Raw genomic sequence first — 20,274 nt, forward strand, 5'->3', positions numbered from 1 at the left:
ATCTAAAGATTTAAAGTTTTGGATAAATGAACATTTTCCAGAGATGGAAGATGGAGCAACATGTTTTAAAGATTAGTTCTTTTTGGAATTGAGTGTTTATTTTTCTTCTCATTCAGAACTTCAAGCTGCAGTTTGTCATCGTAACCTTAAATCTGCTCTGAAGAAGAAGTTCCAGTGTGTGTTTGAGGGCATCGCTAAAGCAGGAAACCCAACCCTTCTGAATCAGATCTACACAGAGCTCTACATCACAGAGGGAGGGACTGCAGAGGTCAATGATGAACATGAGGTCAGACAGATTGAAACAGCATCCAGGAAAACAGACAGACCAGAAACAACAATCAGACAAGAAGACATCTTTAAAGCCTCACCTGGAAGAGATGAACCAATCAGAACAGTGCTGACAAAGGGAGTGGCCGGCATTGGGAAAACAGTCTTAACACAGAAATACAGCCTGGACTGGGCTGAAGACGAAGCCAACCAGGACATCCAGTTCATATTTCCATTCACTTTCAGAGAGCTGAATGTGCTGAAAGAGGAAAAGTTCAGCTTGGTGGGACTTGTTCATCACTTCTTTACTGAAACCAAAGAAGCAGGAATCTGCAGCTTTGAAGACTTCCAGGTTGTGTTCATCTTTGATGGTCTGGATGAGTGTCGACTTCCTCTGGACTTCCACAAAACTACAATCCTAACTGACCCTAGAAAGTCCACCTCAGTGGATGTGCTGCTGATAAACCTCATCAGGGGGAAACTGCTTCCCTCTGCTCGCCTCTGGATAACCACACGACCTGCAGCAGCCAATCAGATCCCTCCTGACTGTGTTGGCATGGTGACAGAGGTCAGAGGGTTCACTGACCCACAGAAGGAGGAGTACTTCAGGAAGAGATTCATATATGAGGAGCAGGCCAGCAGGATCATCTCCCACATCAAGACATCACGAAGCCTCCACATCATGTGCCACATCCCAGTCTTCTGCTGGATCACTGCTACAGTTCTGGAGGATGTGCTGGAAACCAGAGAGGGAGGAGAGCTGCCCAAGACCCTGACTGAGATGTACATCCACTTCCTGGTGGTTCAGGCCAAAGTGAAGAAGGTCAAGTATGATGGAGGAGCTGAGACAGATCCACACTGGAGTCCAGAGAGCAGGAAGATGATGGAGTCTCTGGGAAAACTGGCTTTTGATCAGCTGCAGAAAGGAAACCTGATCTTCTATGAATCAGACCTGACAGAGTGTGGCATCGATATCAGAGCAGCCTCAGTGTACTCAGGAGTGTTCACACAGATCTTTAAAGAGGAGAGCGGACTGTACCAGGACAAGGTGTTCTGCTTCATCCATCTGAGTGTTCAGGAGTTTCTGGCTGCTCTTCATGTCCATCTGACCTTCATCAACTCTGGACTCAATCTGCTGGAAGAACAACAAACAACCTCTACATGGTCTAAACTATTTAACAAACTAAAACTTCAATCTCTCCACCAGAGTGCTGTGAACAAGTCCTTAGAGAGTCCAAATGGACACCTGGACTTGTTCCTCCGCTTCCTCCTGGGTCTTTCACTACAGACCAATCAGAGTCTCCTACGAGGTCTGCTGACACAGACAGGAAGTAGCTCACAGACCAATCAGGAAACAGTCAAGTACATCAAGGAGAAGCTCAGTGAGAATCTGTCTGCAGAGAAAAGCATCAATCTGTTCCACTGTCTGAATGAACTGAATGATCGTTCTCTAGTGGAGGAGATCCAACAGTCCCTGAGATCAGGAAGTCTCTCCACAGATGAACTGTCTCCTGCTCAGTGGTCAGCTCTGGTCTTCATCTTACTGTCATCAGAAAAAGATCTGGATGTGTTTGACCTGAAGAAATACTCTGCTTCAGAGGAGGCTCTTCTGAGGCTGCTGCCAGTGGTCAAAGCCTCCAACAAAGCTCTGTGAGTACATTTGTAGTCATGTCTTTACTTTTAACATCCAACTGTGTCAGTAATTTATTTCACCAGGCTTTCTGTCTTTTTATGAATTTGTAAAGTTTTGGGATTTCTCCAATACTACTGTAACCTCTTTGATGCCTCCAGAACTCGGTGTACTCGAGATGCTGGATTCACCATAAACTCTGATCATCACTGCTGCTGTTATGTTATCAGTGTTTGTTTAAAAACTTAGGCTGCATGTGCCTAATGTTGTGATACTTTATATTCACATGCATGCTCCTAGATACATTTCTACTGCAGGTCTATTTTTAGTCACAAATATTGGTGAAACACTTGCTTTTACATGCATGGTGGGTCCTGCATTAAAGAAAGCATTTGAATTACTCAGTGAATCATGGCAGCCAGAGAAACATCCTTAGTTCCACTTTAAACTAAACTCTGCTTCGGTCTTCCACAGTGTGTTTGCTGTTTCTTTGTTGTTGTTGGCCTGCTCTCTCCTCTCACTCCAATCTGGTTGCAGCAGATGTTTGTCCCTCCCTGAACCTGCAGACTTGGGTGCAGCACCTCAGTTCATCTTCAGTCTGAAACAAGCTGTTTTAGCTACATCCCCTCAAGCACACCTTCCCTGGTTTTCTCTGCTGTGGTTGCTATAAAATGTAATCCTGATTAAAAAAAAAAAGAAAAACCTCAAGTCAGACTTGATGCCATTTATTGGCAGCATGGTGCCTGTTTGTCAGTCTTTGGTGATAAACTGCAGCACAGTCTAAAGCAAACCTTCTGACTTTATTGACTTTATGCATGTATATATTCTTCCTGTTCACCTTGGACACACAGCAGCTCTCTGTTTGTTATGATTGGACCTAGAACACAATTCAGATCAGCCAACATATCCTAATCTAGATGATTTTTAAGGTGGTATCTGGGACGAAAAGTTAAAAATCAGCTTGGATGGCCTGTACTGTATGATGGCCTTGGTTGCACCAGATTGATAGCCATGCAGGGTGGTTCACTCCTTGGGCAAGAAGACCGAGGAGTGAGCCACCCTCGGTCAAAGCTTGGTCATTCAAGCTCACTGTTTTCCCCTTGTTGGTTGATGATAAGTATTTTTTTTTTTACCTGACTTATAGTCATCATTGTCTTCAAATTAACTCACACACTGCTGACTGCTGTAGCTTACCTGGCTGAGCAGGTGACCCATGTACTGAAAGTTAGAGTCGTGACTCCAGGGCCTGGTTTGAGTCTGCCCAAGACCATTTCCTGTGTGTTATTCTCCTCACTTCTCCCTCCCTTCCTGTCTTCTCTGACCTATACAGTGAAGACAAAAGGCTTCAAGTTCTGAAAACTCTTCCCCTTCATCATCTTCCAAATCATCTCTCTCATCTAAAATCACCAGTATTCTCTGAGTAGAGAATCTTTTCACAGTGGGTAAAGTTATTTATTTGTTGTGTTCCTATTTGCAGCTGGGATAGATTGTGAAAAACTATTGGCTGCCAAAATTACATCCAGTTTAGAAGAAAAACATTGAGTGAAGTGTTTGTTTCATCATCCTTCACAACTCATCAACCAGGTGTCACAAACTGCAGCAGAACAGTACAAAGCACGTCATACTGGATGGCTGCAGCAACCAGAGTTTTACCTGCCTTTGGTATTTCTTGACGGCATCAGCGTAATATTTACTGAATAGAGTCGTCTTCTGTAATCTATTCAGATTCAGAACACTGTATTTATTTTCAAGGGGCTATTAGGATACTGACCTTACCAACCGTACATACAATACACAAACATCACATTGGGGAGACAGGTCAGGCTAGGTAGCTGGCCGGTCAGCCGCTAGAGCAGCGACCCGGAACCGAACAGCAGAAAATGCACAACATCAGGAAAGATGAGGAGAAAAAAGAACTCCCCCCAGACTGAGCTCCAACAGGGAGGTCAGTTTGAGAACAGAAAAAAATGACCTTAGCGCAGAACACATGAAAACTCTTAATACGCCATAGAAACACATGACAAGCAACAGGGATGGGTAAAAGGTGAGAGACAGCCGGTGTAGACAGCGCATCCGGGCCTGCAGCATTAGCGCTGGTCTCCTCGACCCACCGTCTGCACCGGGAGGGGATAAGCATGCTTAGGATGGGAAGGAACAGTCTAAACACCGTCTCTTATCAGGGTGAGATTTGTTATGTTCAGCTCCAGCCTTGACCACAGCTGGCGGCGGTATGTTAGCCGCATGAAATGATGGTGGTTTTCTTTGGTGCGAACAACTGCATGTCAGTTTCACAGCTGATCTAACAGTCCGTCACTCGTCTCTCAATCTCCCGTTGGAGAGCCACAAGCTTCTCTGAGAGGTTATCAGTTTTGCGCTCAAAGAGCAAAGTCTGAGAACTCATGACCGCCATGAGCTTCTTCAAGATCTTATCTTTGCTGCGTTCAATGAGCCCATTTTGAGAAGTCACGACCCGTCACATTGTTTCAGTCACAGCGGGCAGCCTTGTGGGGTTTTGATCAGCTGATTACGCTTTCTTTAATCTTCAATAAGCCAGGGCCAAGCCAGCTCAGATCAGCAAGAACCCTTTGCTGCTGTGAATGTTCGTGCTGCTATATTTCAGTATCAGGCTTTAAATGTACAAATGGATCTGAGAAGATTTCCAATCATGTTTCTACTAGATTTACAGTTTGTTTTCATGTCATCTGACTCAGAAGGTGGAGCAGGTGGAGCTTACAAGGAGTAAGTGCTGATATAGAAGAAGAGTTGTGTTTTAATGAAGCTATTTAGTTAACCAATAATTGTATTGCATGCTGGCATTAAAAAATGTTTCATTTGACTGATTTAATTAATTTGTTTGTTTGTTTTCTTCCAGACTGAGTGGCTGTAACCTCTCAGAGAGAAGCTGTGAAGGTCTGTCCTCAGTTCTCAACTCCCAGTCCTCTAGTCTGAAAGAGCTGGACCTGAGTAACAATGACCTGTGGGATTCAGGAGTGACGCTTCTGTCTGCTGCAATGCAGAGTCCACATTGTACACTGGAAACTCTCAGGTCAGGATTCAAACATATCATTAAATGATATTATTGTATAAACAACCAAGCTTTATAGAATTGGCAGGTGGACTTTTCTTTATCTCTGGATTGCTTAGGAGATTCTTAAGTACTGTCTGAAGATTTTTTACAGTCACATATTTTCTTTTAATAGTAAAACAGAATTATTGTTCAGTTCAATGAGCAGGTAGCTGTGAGATTCATAATAATGAGGTATATTTGTATTAAAGATGACTAAACTTGAACAGTAGCTGTGTGAGTTACTGTGTTTGCTCATGTGTGCTGATGTTGTGAGTAATTTAAAGCTGAAGTAAACTTGTAATGAGTTTAATAGAGTTTCTGAAGTAAGTGTACTTAGAGATATTTATGTGTTTACTAAAGTCCAGGAGCAGGAGACTGTGTGTAGCATAGAGGAACCCAGACCTCAGCTTTGTCTCCTGGGTTTCTGTTGCTGCTGTTACAGTTTCCCCTCATTGTTCCCTTCAACAGTCTCCTCACTGTAACAAATCAAACTGTTACTGTATAGATTCACGTCTGAATGTTGCCATGTGCTATTAAAACTAAAAGTGATGTTTCATACACCCACATGGTTCAGTCACACAGTAACTGATGGTAAATAAAGTTTGTGTTGAGCACATCGTACAGGTCAGCTGCTCCACACAGATCTCAGGTTTACATGCTGGAACAGTTCGTGATCATGAAGGATAAACCTCACTTCCTCTTTGTTTCGTACAGATGTGACATGAACAATAACACATTCATGAAATCCTTTTAGGAACACAAACACTATTGTAGCTGGAGAATATATTTGAATGTAGGATAATGTAGGGGAACATAAACAACAGTAATAACTAACCACCACCTCACCATTTGGGTTGGTAGCTGCATGTTGATTGATGAAGTCATTTTCTTCTTCCTCCATTTCTACCTTATTAACATCAGATTAAAAGCTGCACAGATACAGGCACTGGACATGTTTAGCCTAGCTTTGTACAAGGACTGGACATGGGGGAAACGGCTCTCATCACTGGATCAAAACATGAAAACAAATCTGAAGTAAAGTTTTGTTGAAGTGAACTGTGGTGGTGCCCAATGTTCCCTCTAAGCTGCGCACGTGCGCAATTGCGCGCTGCTGGCACGGTCTCTGCGCACAGAAAATCTGTGTTGAGCACAAAAAAAAAATCAAATCTCAATTGAAATTAAAATTAAAACTTTAACAATTCTGTTTTGCAGTGTTAGTCAGTGACTGGCTGCTCCCATATGGGATTAGAACGATGCCGCCTTATCCCATAGTCCAGCCAATGATCCGATTCACATTCGTATATACGCAGCTAATCAACGTGGTTGACTGACAGCGTCCTTATGTGCCGACACCGGTGTTTTAGCGAGCAAAGCGGCTGATGTGGAGTGAAGCCACGTTAATGACAACGTGTACAACTATTGGAGATGTGAGCAGGACAGATGGAACAATTGATGGAAAAAGTGTGGACTTTATACCAGTTTTTAAATTGTGTTGATCGGCCACATGAAACCAGAGTTATGATAAAAATATCTGCAATGTTTGGTTTTCTTCCTGAATACTGTCGTTGTTTATAACAACGATAGTATTCAGTATTTATTGCAACAAACTTTGTTTGCAAAACTCAGTAACTTTTTTGAAGAAGTAACTATATAATTATAAATATGTTTGTTTTCTTTACAGTTCCAACCTTTTATATAACCTTTTGAAGGAAAAACACGACTTTTTCAAATCTTTGTCCTGTTTTTATGATAAATGTACGACTTTAATGTGAAACATTCAGAGTTTTTTCTCTTGTTGTGTTTGTTTGAAGCTGCTTCCTGTTGGCTTCAGCTGTTTGGAGTTTCCATTTTCTAAACTTCTACATTCTGAACCATCTTCAGCTCTGAACAGATGATGAAACACTGAATGATTTCAAGCTCACACTTTGTCTAATAAACTTACATCTTTCATTCTTTATACAGATTGTGGGGCTGTGGTTTGTCAGAGATCAGCTGTGATTATCTGGCAGCAGCACTGAAGTCCAACCCCTCCCATCTGACAGAGCTGGAGTTGAGTAAAAACAACAAGCTGCAGGATTCAGGAGTGAAGCATCTGTGTGGTTTTCTGGAGAGTCCAGGATGTAAACTTGAAACTCTGAGGTCAGTCAGCATGTTTTAGTTGTGCTGAGATGAATATGATGTGAAAGTTGTGCTGACACTAAACTACAGACATTAGGCTGATATTATACTGATCCACACTGAGGATCTTCATGGTAAAGTCTGTTTTCTTCTTCTCTGGTTTAGTCCATTGACTGCAGCAGAACAATGTTCACATTTCAAACAGTGATACTCAACGTATGGCCCGCGGCCCACATGCGGCCTGCCCACCTTTCCTGATTCAGAGAGAGGGGACCCTGATTAACTGTGTAGTGTTCTTCCTCACAGTTCTAAGTATCAGACACAACAATGAATAATCCACAGCTGGCTATCTTTAGCAGGTCAAAGGTCACGGCACACAGCAGACAGTGGGAAATATTATAATTCTGATCATTTATCAGCACATATCCATATATATAAAAACAAAGCTGACACTGTGAGACTTGATCAGAGGTGTGATCATCACAGCAGAGGCCTTTGTGTCAAAGTCACTGAGGATCAAACAGAAACACATGAAGCAGATTTTCCTGTTCTGGCTTTTTATAGCAGATAACCTTCAAAATATTCTGCAGTCGATCAAAAACTGAAGCAAACCATGAATCAACATGTGAACATGAGCTGATGCTGCTGACGTGAAGCAAAGTTACAGAGGTTTGATTACAGACACAGCTGAGAGTTTGTAATCTGTCATCATTTTAAAAGGTTTAAATTTCTTCAGTATTGAACAGCAGAAATGAGACTTTGTTTTCGGAGGCCGACAGCAGTGAACACAACAGCAGACTGGTGCGTAATAAGCAGTGAATAATGCAGAAAACAGATTTTTGAAGGAAAACTGTTCTTGAAGTACACTGAGAGAGAGAGAGCTGTGCAGGAAGTAAATGTCAAAGTCAGAGAGAATTCATGACGATGTTCATCAAACGTGAAGCAGAGTTTGGATCTTCTTTTGCTGCTGGTTCACTCAGTTTTGGTTGGAGACAGATGAAACCTGCAGCTTCAGGATCTGTGAGCTGTCCACTTTCAGCCCCGACGGCGTGTCCGTGTACGTGCCGTCGAGTGAACGATCCACGCTCTGTATTTCCATCTTTGTGTGTTTAGCTGCTCTCATTTACTGTTTTATCTGTTTGGTTGTTGTGGAATTCCTTTTTATTATTTATTATTTATTTATTTTTAGAAAGAGGGGCAATACATATTAATGAACATTTTAACAAATGTAAATATGCCAGATTATAGCCTTGGGCAAATTTCCATCTGCAGACCCTCTGGCAGGTTGGTGTTAAACACAAGTTAGTAAAAACATACAGAGACACTATTTACAGGTCATGTGACAAGGATAAAAACAGTGATCACATTCTACTAGAACAAACAATGACAAGGAGCGTGGACAAAGAGGACAGTATAGATAACAATAACGGAAACACATCAATTATATTGAACAAACCCCAGTATTGTACATGCCCTGACCGTCGTGATATTGCGTTCACCCATTGCACTAACAGTTGTTTCCCTTTTTGTAATACACTAACTCTTTTTCCCATCCAATATAAAGCATGATTATTAAACATGATTACATGTTTGTGTGTCCCTCAGCCGCCCTTTTAAGTGACTCTTAAAGATGGGTAAACTTGTACTTTCCCTCACTGACAGTGGAAGACTATTCCAGCAGCTCCTTCCCTGATATGACAGAGCAGCTGTGAAAAGGTGGTCCGCCTGAATGTCAATTCATAATCACCTCTAACAGTGGCTCGAGTCAGTTGAGACCCGGCAACACTGCTAGACTTTTGTTTAATAAAATCACTCATTGGTGGAGGCGCCAGACCATGTATAACTTTGTATATTAGACAGGTAGATTTAAATAATTTGAAATGAGTAAAATTTAAAAACTTGTATTTTTCTAAAATTTGACAATGGTTAAATGAAAAAGGTTTTTTATCTAATATTTTCAATGCTCTTTTGTAGCATACCTCGATTGGCCCAATAGCAGCAGAGCTCGTATAGTACCAACTTGTAACACAATATTCAATATGAGCCGGTATCATAGAATGCAGGAATGTAATCGCTGCTATGTCTGTTAATGATGTGTGGATATGTCTAAAGTTCTGTATATTAACATTTACAGTTTTCACTACTTTATTAATGTGTTTTTTAAAGGATAATTTTGAGTCTAGTAGCACTCCCAAATACTTAAATTCCTCAACATTAATTAATTCTTGTGCACCCAAGCAGACTTTTACTGCAGCCACGGTTGTTTTAGGTTTACTAAAAAACATTGATACAGTCTTTTTAAAATTAAGGCACAAGCATGAGTCATTCAGCCATTTTTGTAAATCATGTAATGCCAGTGAAAGCTGATGGGCTGCATCATCAGCAGTTTTGGCTTGCGTAAAAATTACCGTATCATCAGCGTACATAATCGTGTCCACATCTTTGCACACATTAGGCAAGTCATTTACATAAAGTGAAAATAACAGGGGGCCTAGAATTGAACCCTGGGGGACACCTTGCGTACAGTGAAGATAGGGTGACTTGCTATTCTTTATTTGCACGCATTGTTTTCTATCTGATAGATAAGACTGTATCCATTTAACGGTGTGATTACTAAAGTTAAATGTTGACAGTCTAGACAAGAGCTTAAGATGATTCACAGTGTCAAACGCACGCTCGAAATCATGAAAAACAGCCGCAACATAATTGCTCTTGTCTAAGTAAGATTTCACTCTCTCAACAAAAACACAGACAGCCGTTTCAGTTGAATGAAGAGTGCGAAATCCGAATTGCATAGGGTGCAAACCCGGATTGGAGTCATTAAGATGTTTGATGATAGAATTAGCAACCCACTTTTCTGCTATCTTTGAAAAGATAGGGAGTATGCTAATAGGTCGATAATTAGCAGGGTCTGTTTTATCACCCAATTCATAAATTGGTGTAACTTTTTCCACCTTCTAACTCAGAGGAACGACTGCCTGCGTCATTGAGAAATTAATAAGATGGGTCACAGGCACCAAAAGACAAGATTTATAATGCTTCAAGAAATTGGTATCACATCCAAACTCATCCCTGGCTTTAGAACTTCTTAATTTAGAGATTATATTTTCTACTTCATTTTCTGTAATTTTCTGAATATTGAACTTTGAATCTGGAGAAGGAACATCCTCTTTGGTGTCGGTATTTCCAATATTTTGTTGAGGGTCACAAGAATTAGAAAACAATTGTGCAATTTCAGTAATAGTTCTTTGGAAAAAATCATTTAATTTAGTAGCTAGGCTGAGAGGCTCTGATACCAGTTCATTGGCAAATTTAAGTTCAAGGTCTGTATCAGCATTATGCTTACTGTTACCAAGGAGTTTGTTAATATTTTCCCAAATTAGGTTACAGTTTCCTTTGGCACTATTAATTACAGTCATAAAAATTTTGCTTTTGCCATTCTCAAAGTTTGTGTGACTTTATTCCTTGTAGATATAAAATGTAATCGATCAGTATTTAATCCAGATTGTAACGATTTTTTAAGTAACTGGTCTCTGAGTCTCATAAGCTGTTTACATTTAGTATTAATCCAAGGCAAGGAATAAACTTGTTTCTTTATATAGCTCTCTTTCTGAAACTGTGACAAGACCCCTTTAATAGCACAGTATAATAGATCACAACATTTATTAGTGTCATCATAGGATAGTATGCTAGTCCAATCAAAATTATTTAGAGCTGCCATTAAATGTTGCTCTTTACTATTTGGAATAAATGTTTTTTTTATATTCATACTTTTACTGACACATCTCAGTCGCTTTTTAGTTAGCTTTCTAGAGAAGAATATTGCATTGTGGTCAGACAAGCCAGTCAAAAAGTTATGTTTTTATCATTCTATCCGGTTTGTTAGAAAACACCAGGTCTATTAGAGTTCTAGAGCGATTTGTTATTCTAGTGGGATCATTGATCATTTGTTTTAAACTAAAATTATCTGTGATTTCTTTTAGTTTCTTTCTGTCGCTTTTGTTATCCCAAATACATTTAAGTCTCCCATTAGGATAAGTTCATTGTTGAAGTCGCAAGCATTCAGAAGTGCCTTGAATTGGTCATAAAAATCTACTTTTGCTAAAGGTGGGCGATAAAGACATAAAACAGTAAATGACATTTCTGCTGAGAGTGACACTTTAACTCCAACACATTCAACAGAGATTTCATTGGGCCAGATTATTTGTGTACATTTTAGAGAGTCCTTCATATACAATAACACCCCTCCCCCTTTCCTTGATGCCTATCTTTTCTGAAGACATGGTAGCCTTGTAGAGTTAACAGTGTTTGTCGAGAAGAGGGTTTGAGCCCAGTTTCCGAAAGTCCCATGAAATCAACATTTGAATTAATGAGAAGATGTTCCAGTTGTTCCCTCTTAGGGGCCATGCTGCGTATGTTCAGATGGCCACCTAGGAGCCCTTTGTCTTTACACTGTGAATCCCATATAGTCCTAGCTTGATTAAGAGTCCGAAATAACTTAAACGATCGATGCTTTTTAAACACAGGGTTCCTCTGTGTACCCATGGGTGTGATAGGTTGTGTTGACTTACTAGGTTTAGTTGTAATCGGGACCTGCAATGATGGTGTTAGCCCAGGAAGCTGCTGTAGCCCAGGTAGCAGTGATGGTGTTAGTCCAGGAGGCTGCTGTAACCCTGGTAGCAGTGATGGTGTTAGTCCAGAAGGCTGCTGTAGCCCAGGTAGCAGTGATGGTGTTAGTCCAGGAGGCTGCTGTAACCCTGGTAGCAATGATGGTGTTAGCCCAGGAAGCTGCTGTAGCCCAGGTAGCAGTGATGGTGTTAGTCCAGAAGGCTGCTATAGCCCTGGTTGCAGTGATGGTGTTGGTCCAGGAGGCTGCTGTAGCCCCGGTAGCAGTGATGGTGTTAGTGCAGGACGCTGCTGTAGCCCAGGTGGCAGTGATGGTGTAAGACCAGGATGCTGTTGTAGCCCTGGTAGCAGTGATGGTGTTAGCCCAGGAAGCTGCTGTAGGCCAGGAAGCAGTGATGGTGTTAGCCCAGGAAGCTGCTGTAGGCCAGGAAGCAGTGATGGTGTTAGCCCAGGATGCTGTTGTAGCCCTGGTAGCAGTGATGGTGTTAGCCCAGGAAGCTGCTGTAGCCCAGGTAGCAGTGATGGTGTTAGCCTAGGAAGCTGCTGTAGCCTAGGGAGCTTCTGTAGCCCTGGTAGCAGTGATGGTGTTAGACCAGGGAGCTGCTGTAGCCGAGGTAGCAGTGATGGTGTTAACCCTGGGAGCTGCTGTAGCCCAGGTAGCAGTGATGGTGTTAGCCCAGGGAGCTGCTGTACCCCAGGTAGCAGTGATGGTGTTAGCCCTGGGAGCTGCTGTAGCCCAGGTAGCAGTGATGGTGTTAGCCCAGGGAGCTGCTGAGACTGTAGCACAGGACTTGAAACAGGTCCGGTGTTACGCTCAACATCGCCAGCCAGAAGTATTATCATCAAGAGATTCACAACCCCCAGGAATGATCTAGATACCGTTTTAACACGTTTACCTGGGGGCGGCGTAGCATGTCCACAATCCAGGATTCTTGAGTACAAAAGATGTTGGCTCCTCTTGGCTGGGTGGAGAGTTAAATTAATCATGAATACGTGAATACATTAAGCTCAAGAGGAGGTAGAAAGACAAGAAAAGACCAAACAAACATGGCAAAATCCAAGGTTTTTTGATATATTTTTTTGGCAAACACACAGGACCTGCCTGACTCTGTGGCTTCACCCTGGCGGCCATCTTGCATCCCCTTTTGGGAGCTTTAACCTGAGATTCTGGCAAAATACATTTATATTAAAAATCGATTCAGGATTGAATGAATCAACATCGCTTTATTCAAATTAAAACCATTTAAATAGAAAAATCCTTTTTTTTACACCTGCCTCTAATGCTGGGTAATGTCAGCTAGTGTATGTGCAGCTGGCTGTGAGGCTCAGGGAGCGTCTACAAAGTGCAACACTGAAAGAACATCATCCATAAATATTTAGTAATAACTGGACTCTCATACAGCAAGACTCAAATGCCTTTAAACATCAGCTTATCCTGCTGATCCAAGTCCAACACTGAGTTTGTAAAAACATGTTTGTCAATCATTTTGTTTGGTTTCTGAGGAAAATGATTCAATAACTTGCTGCTAATACACAACATTTCATCATAATTCCTCATAACCCTCTTTTGTCTGACCATTTGATCCCATTTGAATTTGCAATAAAGGATCCACAGAGTTTGGTGACAATAATGACAGTAGATGTTTGTGTGATGGAAGCAAATGAGTGTGTGATGTTCTTTCAGTGTTGCGCTTTGTAGACGCTCCCTGAGCACTGGTCTTACAGCCAGCTGCACATAGAGACCAGTGTTGTTAGTCCAGGTCAGAAGATGACTTGTTGGAAGGAAAATGAGCTTGTAGTTTGTCTGCTTTAATAATGTGACTGGAAAAAGGTGTTGGACTTCAAATATGTCCATTTCTTTCACACTTCACCTTTAAAAGTGAAGCCTTGTGGTTCCTGGAAGGAAAAACACGACTCTTTCAAGTCTTTTTCTGTTTTTATGATAAATGTATGACTTTAGTGTGAAACATTCAGAGTTTTTTCTCTTGTTGTGTTTGTTTGAAGCTGCTTCCTGTTGGCTTCAGCTGTTTGGAGTTTCCATTTTCTAAACTTCTACATTCTGAACCTTCTTCAGCTCTGAACAGATGATGAAACACTGAATGATTTCAAGCTCACACTTTGTCTAATAAACTTACATCTTTCATTTTTTATTCAGATTGAAGGACTGTGATTTGTCAGAGATCAGCTGTGATTATCTGGCAGCAGCACTGAAGTCCAACCCCTCGTATCCCAGAGTGCTGGACCTGAGTGGAGACTACAAGAACCTGCAGGATTCAGGAGTGAAGCAGCTGTGTGTTCTTCTGGAGAATCCACGATGTCGATTTGAAACTCTCAGGTCAGTCACATGTTTTAGTTGTGCTGAGATGAATATGATGTGAAAGTTGTGCTGACACTGTGGATCAGTAGGCCCACACACCTCTATACAGGAAGTCTGGTTCTACTCTTTGTAGAACTTCTGATTCCTGATCCTCTGAGTCTGACTCAGTAGATAATGCAGAGTTCTGAGCTGATGTGGGTGAGTGGACTCAGGCAGCCTGACAGTCTTGATGTCCAGGTCTTCCCTGCTTGTCCTGATACACATAAACCTGAGTATCCTTGCAGGTCAGATCTTATCAGTCACACCTGTTAGTGCAGCTCTCCTCTAGATTGTAGTGCTTGTTAAACTAGGATGATTTTAGGAGCCTGGACCGCAGACTCCAAGGGAAGATATTACTTGGAAAGACTAAACCAACCTATTAGAGGTGTTTGCACTAACATAGAATAATAGTCAGATTTACATCTTTATTGTCTCACAAAGGGTTAAAAAGTGAATGTGCACAGAGAGGTTGGTGGTGAGATGGGCACTTTCAGCACTTTAGATGTGTTCCAGCTCAGTGTTCATGGAAATAATCCGGAGAGCAGGATTCCTTGATGAATGTCACATCTTCTTAAAGTTATAATCCACAGGGAAAACTTTGAAACTGTCGATCTGATATCTACTCAACCAATCAGGTGTTTGATCTCCAGCCCCACCTTATTATCAGTTTCTCTCTCTCTTTTTCACATCTGAATTATCTTCACTTCACATTTCAGTCAGTTCAGATTTCATTAGCACGTTCACTTTAGCACAATCCATTTTAATCCAAACACCTTTCTCTTTAAACTCTGTCTGTCAGTCACAGTATATCCAGTACAGTCCTCTTTTTCACTGAGTCACACACATTCAGAGATCAGAGTGTCCTGTGTGTGCTCTCATTCACTCACACTTACTCTCATATGGCTAAAGTCTGTTTGTACACAGAGTTAGGCCTGTCTCTACAATCATTATTTTATTACTTTTATTCTGATTCATCAAAGCCAAACTCAAGCATCTTTATATTTACTGATTATGTTCTCATCAATAATTAACAGTCAGTACATTCAGATATGAATCATAATTCAGTGTTTAACATATTATCACAGATGGACTCCACAGGAGATCTCCTTTATGAAGAAACTGTGAAAGTTTGTCCAACAGTGGGAAACATTTCAGAGAACATCTCAGAGAATATCTGTGAAGCAGAAACTAAACATAATAATAGAAGAAAAGCCAAATAATGATCCAAATCCTGCTCTGAGACTATCAGACAGTAGAGGCTTCCAAAGACTGCTCAGCTCTCAGACTTACTTAAAGATGCTGGTGCTGTCCACAGATCAGCTGACCTGCTGGGTCTCCATGATCAGCTTTGTTTCTTGGAGATAAAGGCTGAACCCTTTAGAGCTTCAGTTCTCCAGAGCAGCAGGATGTCTGAGGTCTGCAGAAACACAGAAACACAGCAGCTAAACATAGTTGTTCAAAGAAAACGAGGTGGGAGCTGCTGATTCCTGAGATTTGATACTGGATTAGCTTCAGTAGTTATTCCCATCACTGCTGTAGGAGCTACATTTAGTCACAGCTGATTGTCGTCTTTGAACAATCACAATGACTACTTGACAGGGGATTTCTTTAAATCACCCTGTAGTTCTTCAGCTAAGACACCTGAGTTAGGAAACACAAACACTGCAGTTGTCTTTCACTCGCGACGGCAGTCATGGACGCACGACCTGCGTCTCATCACTGTCTGCGTTCTTTATTTATACTTTTCTGTGTGTGTGTGTGTGTGTGTGTGTGTGTGTGTGTGTGTGTGTGTACAAAAATAACAACGTCACTCAGAGCAATGGGTTTTTCTCTTCTCTAAATCTAACTGTTCTCTGAAGACAGGAAGCGGTTAGTAGCTGAATAAGTTCATCGCAAAAGTTATTAGGTGAAAAGTTACGTAGACATGTAGATTGCTTAGTGATCAATAAAAAGCACATTTCATGAAGCTGATCACATTATATAAAAACAATTTTCCTTTGACACTACTGTTGTAAAAAACAAGCACACAAAGAACCAATGAGAGTGTAGAACAGGATAAAGCGCTCCTGTGATGGAGGCAAAGAAATGAGCAGCAGACGGCCGTCTACATGTTGTAGTGGTTTACAGTCACCAGGGGGCGCCGTCACAGCCACGCAGTCAGTGGGCTGCTCTGCTTATGCAGTTGTTGGTGAAGCTGAAGTGAAAGCGAGTGTTAAAACAATGAAAAGTGTCCACTGCAGCCTCCATCTGAGCTTCTAATGCTCTTCTTGTTTGATCCTCCATGTTTGTGCTGAACGCTGCTGTCGCTCCCTTCTCTGTTCCCGCCCACTTTCCAACCAATCAGCATTGGAGCGTGCACAGCGTCGTCCACACTGAGCTTTGTTGTGAGTGCGTGGACTCGTCTGCAGAACATTTTCAGTACAATAACCAGCTGTGCATGCGCCCCAAGCAGCAGCTTCAAGCTCACCTCAAAGAAGTTTAACAGGAAGGACGACTCGTCCATCACGCGTCCAGCTGTGACCGTGTCCACAGCAGAGTGTCAACGAGGCTTCATGCTAACACGTACACATGGAGCTAATACCGCCACGAGCAGCTGCTCAGTGGATTTGGAGGAGAAATGTCTGCAGCTTCTCACAGGCAGTATGCAGAATGTGGATCTCCACAAAGACTGTGGAGACCTCATCCCAGACTCAAAATCAACACTTGTCTGCATAAAACTTCTCACAAGTTCCCGTCACAAGTGTCTTCTAAGTGAAGCTACCAGGTTCAGGTCCAGCTCTGTTTATCTGGGGCTGCAGTAGATGATCCTTCCTCACAAAGCAACACAGACACCAGATATGCAAACACAGCATTATACAACACAACCAAGAGATCCAAAGAATTTTCTCTGCATTTCTGTGGCTGCTGGAACGAAGCTGTTTGAAACCTTGTTGTTCTGCACTTTGGGACCTGAAGAGGAACCTGAACCTCTGTGCAGAGGGTTCAACGCTGAGGATTCCTGTTCAGTTTTTTTTATTTCACACGGCAAAACTTGACAACTTTATTGTCAAGTTAAATGTACAACTTCAATGTGAAAAATTCATTTTTTTTTCTCTTGTTTGTTTGAAGCTGCTTCCTGTTGGCTTCAGCTGTTTGGAGTTTCCATTTTCTAAACTTCTACATTCTGAACCTTCTTCAGCTCTGAACAGATGATGAAACACTGAATGATTTCAAGCTCACACTTTGTCTAATAAACTTACATCTTTCATTTTTTATTCAGATTGAAGGACTGTGATTTGTCAGAGATCAGCTGTGATTATCTGGCAGCAGCACTGAAGTCCAACCCCTCGTATCCCAGAGTGCTGGACCTGAGTGGAGACTACAAGAACCTGCAGGATTCAGGAGTGAAGCAGCTGTGTGTTCTTCTGGAGAATCCACGATGTCGATTTGAAACTCTCAGGTCAGTCACATGTTTTAGTTGTGCTGAGATGAATATGATGTGAAAGTTGTGCTGACACTGTGGATCAGTAGGCCCACACACCTCTATACAGGAAGTCTGGTTCTACTCTTTGTAGAACTTCTGATTCCTGATCCTCTGAGTCTGACTCAGTAGATAATGCAGAGTTCTGAGCTGATGTGGGTGAGTGGACTCAGGCAGCCTGACAGTCTTGATGTCCAGGTCTTCCCTGCTTGTCCTGATACACATAAACCTGAGTATCCTTGCAGGTCAGATTTTATCAGTCACACCTGTTAGTGCAGCTCTCCTCTAGATTGTAGTGCTTGTTAAACTAGGATGATTTTAGGAGCCTGGACCGCAGACTCCAAGGGAAGATATTACTTGGAAAGGCCAAAGCAACCTATTAGAGGTGTTTGCACTAACATAGATAAATACTCAGATTTACACCTTTAGTGTCTCACAAAGGGTTGAAAAGTGAATGTGCACAGAGAGGTTGGTGGTGAGATGGGCACTTTCAGCACTGTAGATTAGGGCTGCCACGATTAGTCGACTAGTCACGATTACGTCGACTATCAAAATCGTCGACGACTGATTTAATAGTCGACGCGTCGTTTGAAGCTTTGTAAGATCACAAAAGATGCAGGAATAAGTAGTAGGATTTAAGAGTGTAATAAGGGACTGAAACAGAAGATGGCAGCACTGCATGTACAAGGATGCCAGCTACCGTTAAACCCCGAAGAAGAAGCAGCTGTGTCCCAGAATTCATAGCGCGGCCCTGCTCAGTTTACAACAATGGCGGAAGCTAGTTAGTTTTAATATTACTCTTATTATTCTTTCTGGGTCACAAAATAAACGTTTAACATATTTTCAGGCGAGAATGTAGCTGTGTAAACCTCAAATATCTGCTCAGTTTATCAAGACACCACATATTTTCAAAAGCACTCCAATGTTTTCGGAGACATCCGTTACCCACTAGCTCAATAGCTAGCCGGTGGCAAGGCTCACTAGAGCCTGTGAGAACACCGGACTCCCGGCAAATCGTTTTCAAACCCACCGCCGTCACAAATCACTTAGATAACTTAAAAATGTTATTGTTTGGCTTTTTTCAGTCTTTTATTTGTTCCTGAGTAAATCGGTTTGGCTGAGATTAAAGTTATAGTTTTTACACAGCTGAATAAACGTCAAGCAGACAGCTGATTATCAAAAGTGTGAGATGCTCGAGAATATACTGCGGTGTCCTGTTATATTTTAGATAGCAAGGAGTTTATTAAACTTCACCGAAATAATCTGCAAATTTCATTTAAATTCAATAAACTATCATCTTGTCTTTATTTTTAGTTAGCACATACCTTAAACACTTAAAGCTATAAGCTAATGATCGTTATATAAGAGCAGATGCATGCTGGTGCAATAAGCTGTATGTTTTACGTCCAATGGATGATGATCTGATTAGTCGACTAATCACAAAAATAATCGGTGACTAGTCGACTATCAAACTAATCGTTTGTGGCAGCCTTACTGTAGATGTGTTCCAGCTCAGTGTTCATGGAAATAATCTGGAGAGCAGGATTCCTTGATGAATGTCACATCTTCTTAAAGTTATAATCCACAGGGAAAACTCTGAAACTGTCGATCTGATATCTACTCAACCAATCAGGTGTTTACATGCCCTTCACTGATCTCCAGCTTCACCTCATTATCAGTCTCTCTTTCACATCTGAATAATCTTCACTTTACATATTAGTCAGTTCAGATTTCATTAGCACGTTCATTTTAGCATAATCCATTTTAATCCTTTAAGACCGGTCGGAGCGGGCACGCTCCATTTTGCCTAACTATTTTTAATCCCTATAGAACCGGAACCTCGTAAGCTAGAGCAGTATTTTTTTTTTTTGCATATGAAACCGGAGGAGTTGTACTTACATCTTATGCCATCATCTTGTCCTCGGTCACGGTTTCCTTCCACATATAGCTTTGCAAAAATTGCATAAAAAGCACTTGCAGCAACAAAAACATAATCTTCCAGAAACACGCTTTTCTGATCCGATCAGCTGTTCATAACACTTCCTACGTTGGAGTAGACGTCAGTGCGAACTATCGCATGTCCGCCATTACCTGCCCGAAACCGGAAGTGATGTCATTTTTGTGGAAAATGTAGGGTTGTTTTTTTTGGGGTTTTTTTTTACCTCCAGGGCCTTATAAGCCTATACTGGCATTTTTAAAAGTTATTTTTTACTTTATGACTTTCTGTGTGGTTTCTGGGATGCTTAGGACTCATATTGCACTGCTGGAAATAATTTATTTTGATGCATATGCTGCTTTTTTGCAAATTTGCATTATAATATTTATTTTCGTTTTTCCTGCAGTGTATAAAAATTGGTGTATTTCAAAAATAAAACTATGAAGACACTCACAATAAATTTCCTGTGGTGGGAAACTATTTTGTGCAACTTTTTTGTATTTACAGTTTTGAGGGATAAACCTCTTAAATTTCTCTAACTAGAAATATATGTAAAAAAAAAAAAACAAAAAAAAAAACAAAAACGATTTTCAAGTTTTTTTGTAGTTTATTGCACTTTTTTTGCAATTTATGTAGTTACTATGGACTTAATGCATACATATTATTAAAATTTGGGTTATAAGGGTTGTATTGATGTATAGCAACTTGAAATGCTCCCAAAAATGGCACTACAGGTTGTGAAAATATGAAGATAAGCTCTAGCGGACTTTGTTCTATGGTAGGTCTTAAAGGGTTAATCCAAACACCTTTCTCT

The 20,274-nt window shown here is 41.2% G+C and overlaps 1 protein-coding gene across 2 annotated transcripts in view; it reads left to right on the plus strand.

Moving 5' to 3' along the window:
• Positions 1–20,274, plus strand: part of LOC118455873 (NACHT, LRR and PYD domains-containing protein 3-like) — a 240,091-nt gene that overhangs the window by 147,895 nt on the left and 71,922 nt on the right. Inside the window, exons 6-10 of one of the 2 annotated variants that reach the window (XM_087850470.1) lie at positions 117–1,917; positions 4,770–4,943; positions 6,927–7,103; positions 13,864–14,043; positions 17,324–17,503. In XM_087850470.1, the coding sequence (XP_087706596.1) occupies positions 117–1,917; positions 4,770–4,943; positions 6,927–7,103; positions 13,864–14,043; positions 17,324–17,503 (2,512 nt within the window). The remainder of the gene's footprint in view (positions 1–116; positions 1,918–4,769; positions 4,944–6,926; positions 7,104–13,863; positions 14,044–17,323; positions 17,504–20,274) is intronic. The other variant, XM_087850468.1, reaches the window with a different exon arrangement.

Source organism: Neolamprologus brichardi, chromosome 13 (genome assembly GCF_056152115.1).
Source record: "Neolamprologus brichardi isolate AB-2024 chromosome 13, ASM5615211v1, whole genome shotgun sequence".
Taxonomy (NCBI): domain Eukaryota; kingdom Metazoa; phylum Chordata; class Actinopteri; order Cichliformes; family Cichlidae; genus Neolamprologus; species Neolamprologus brichardi.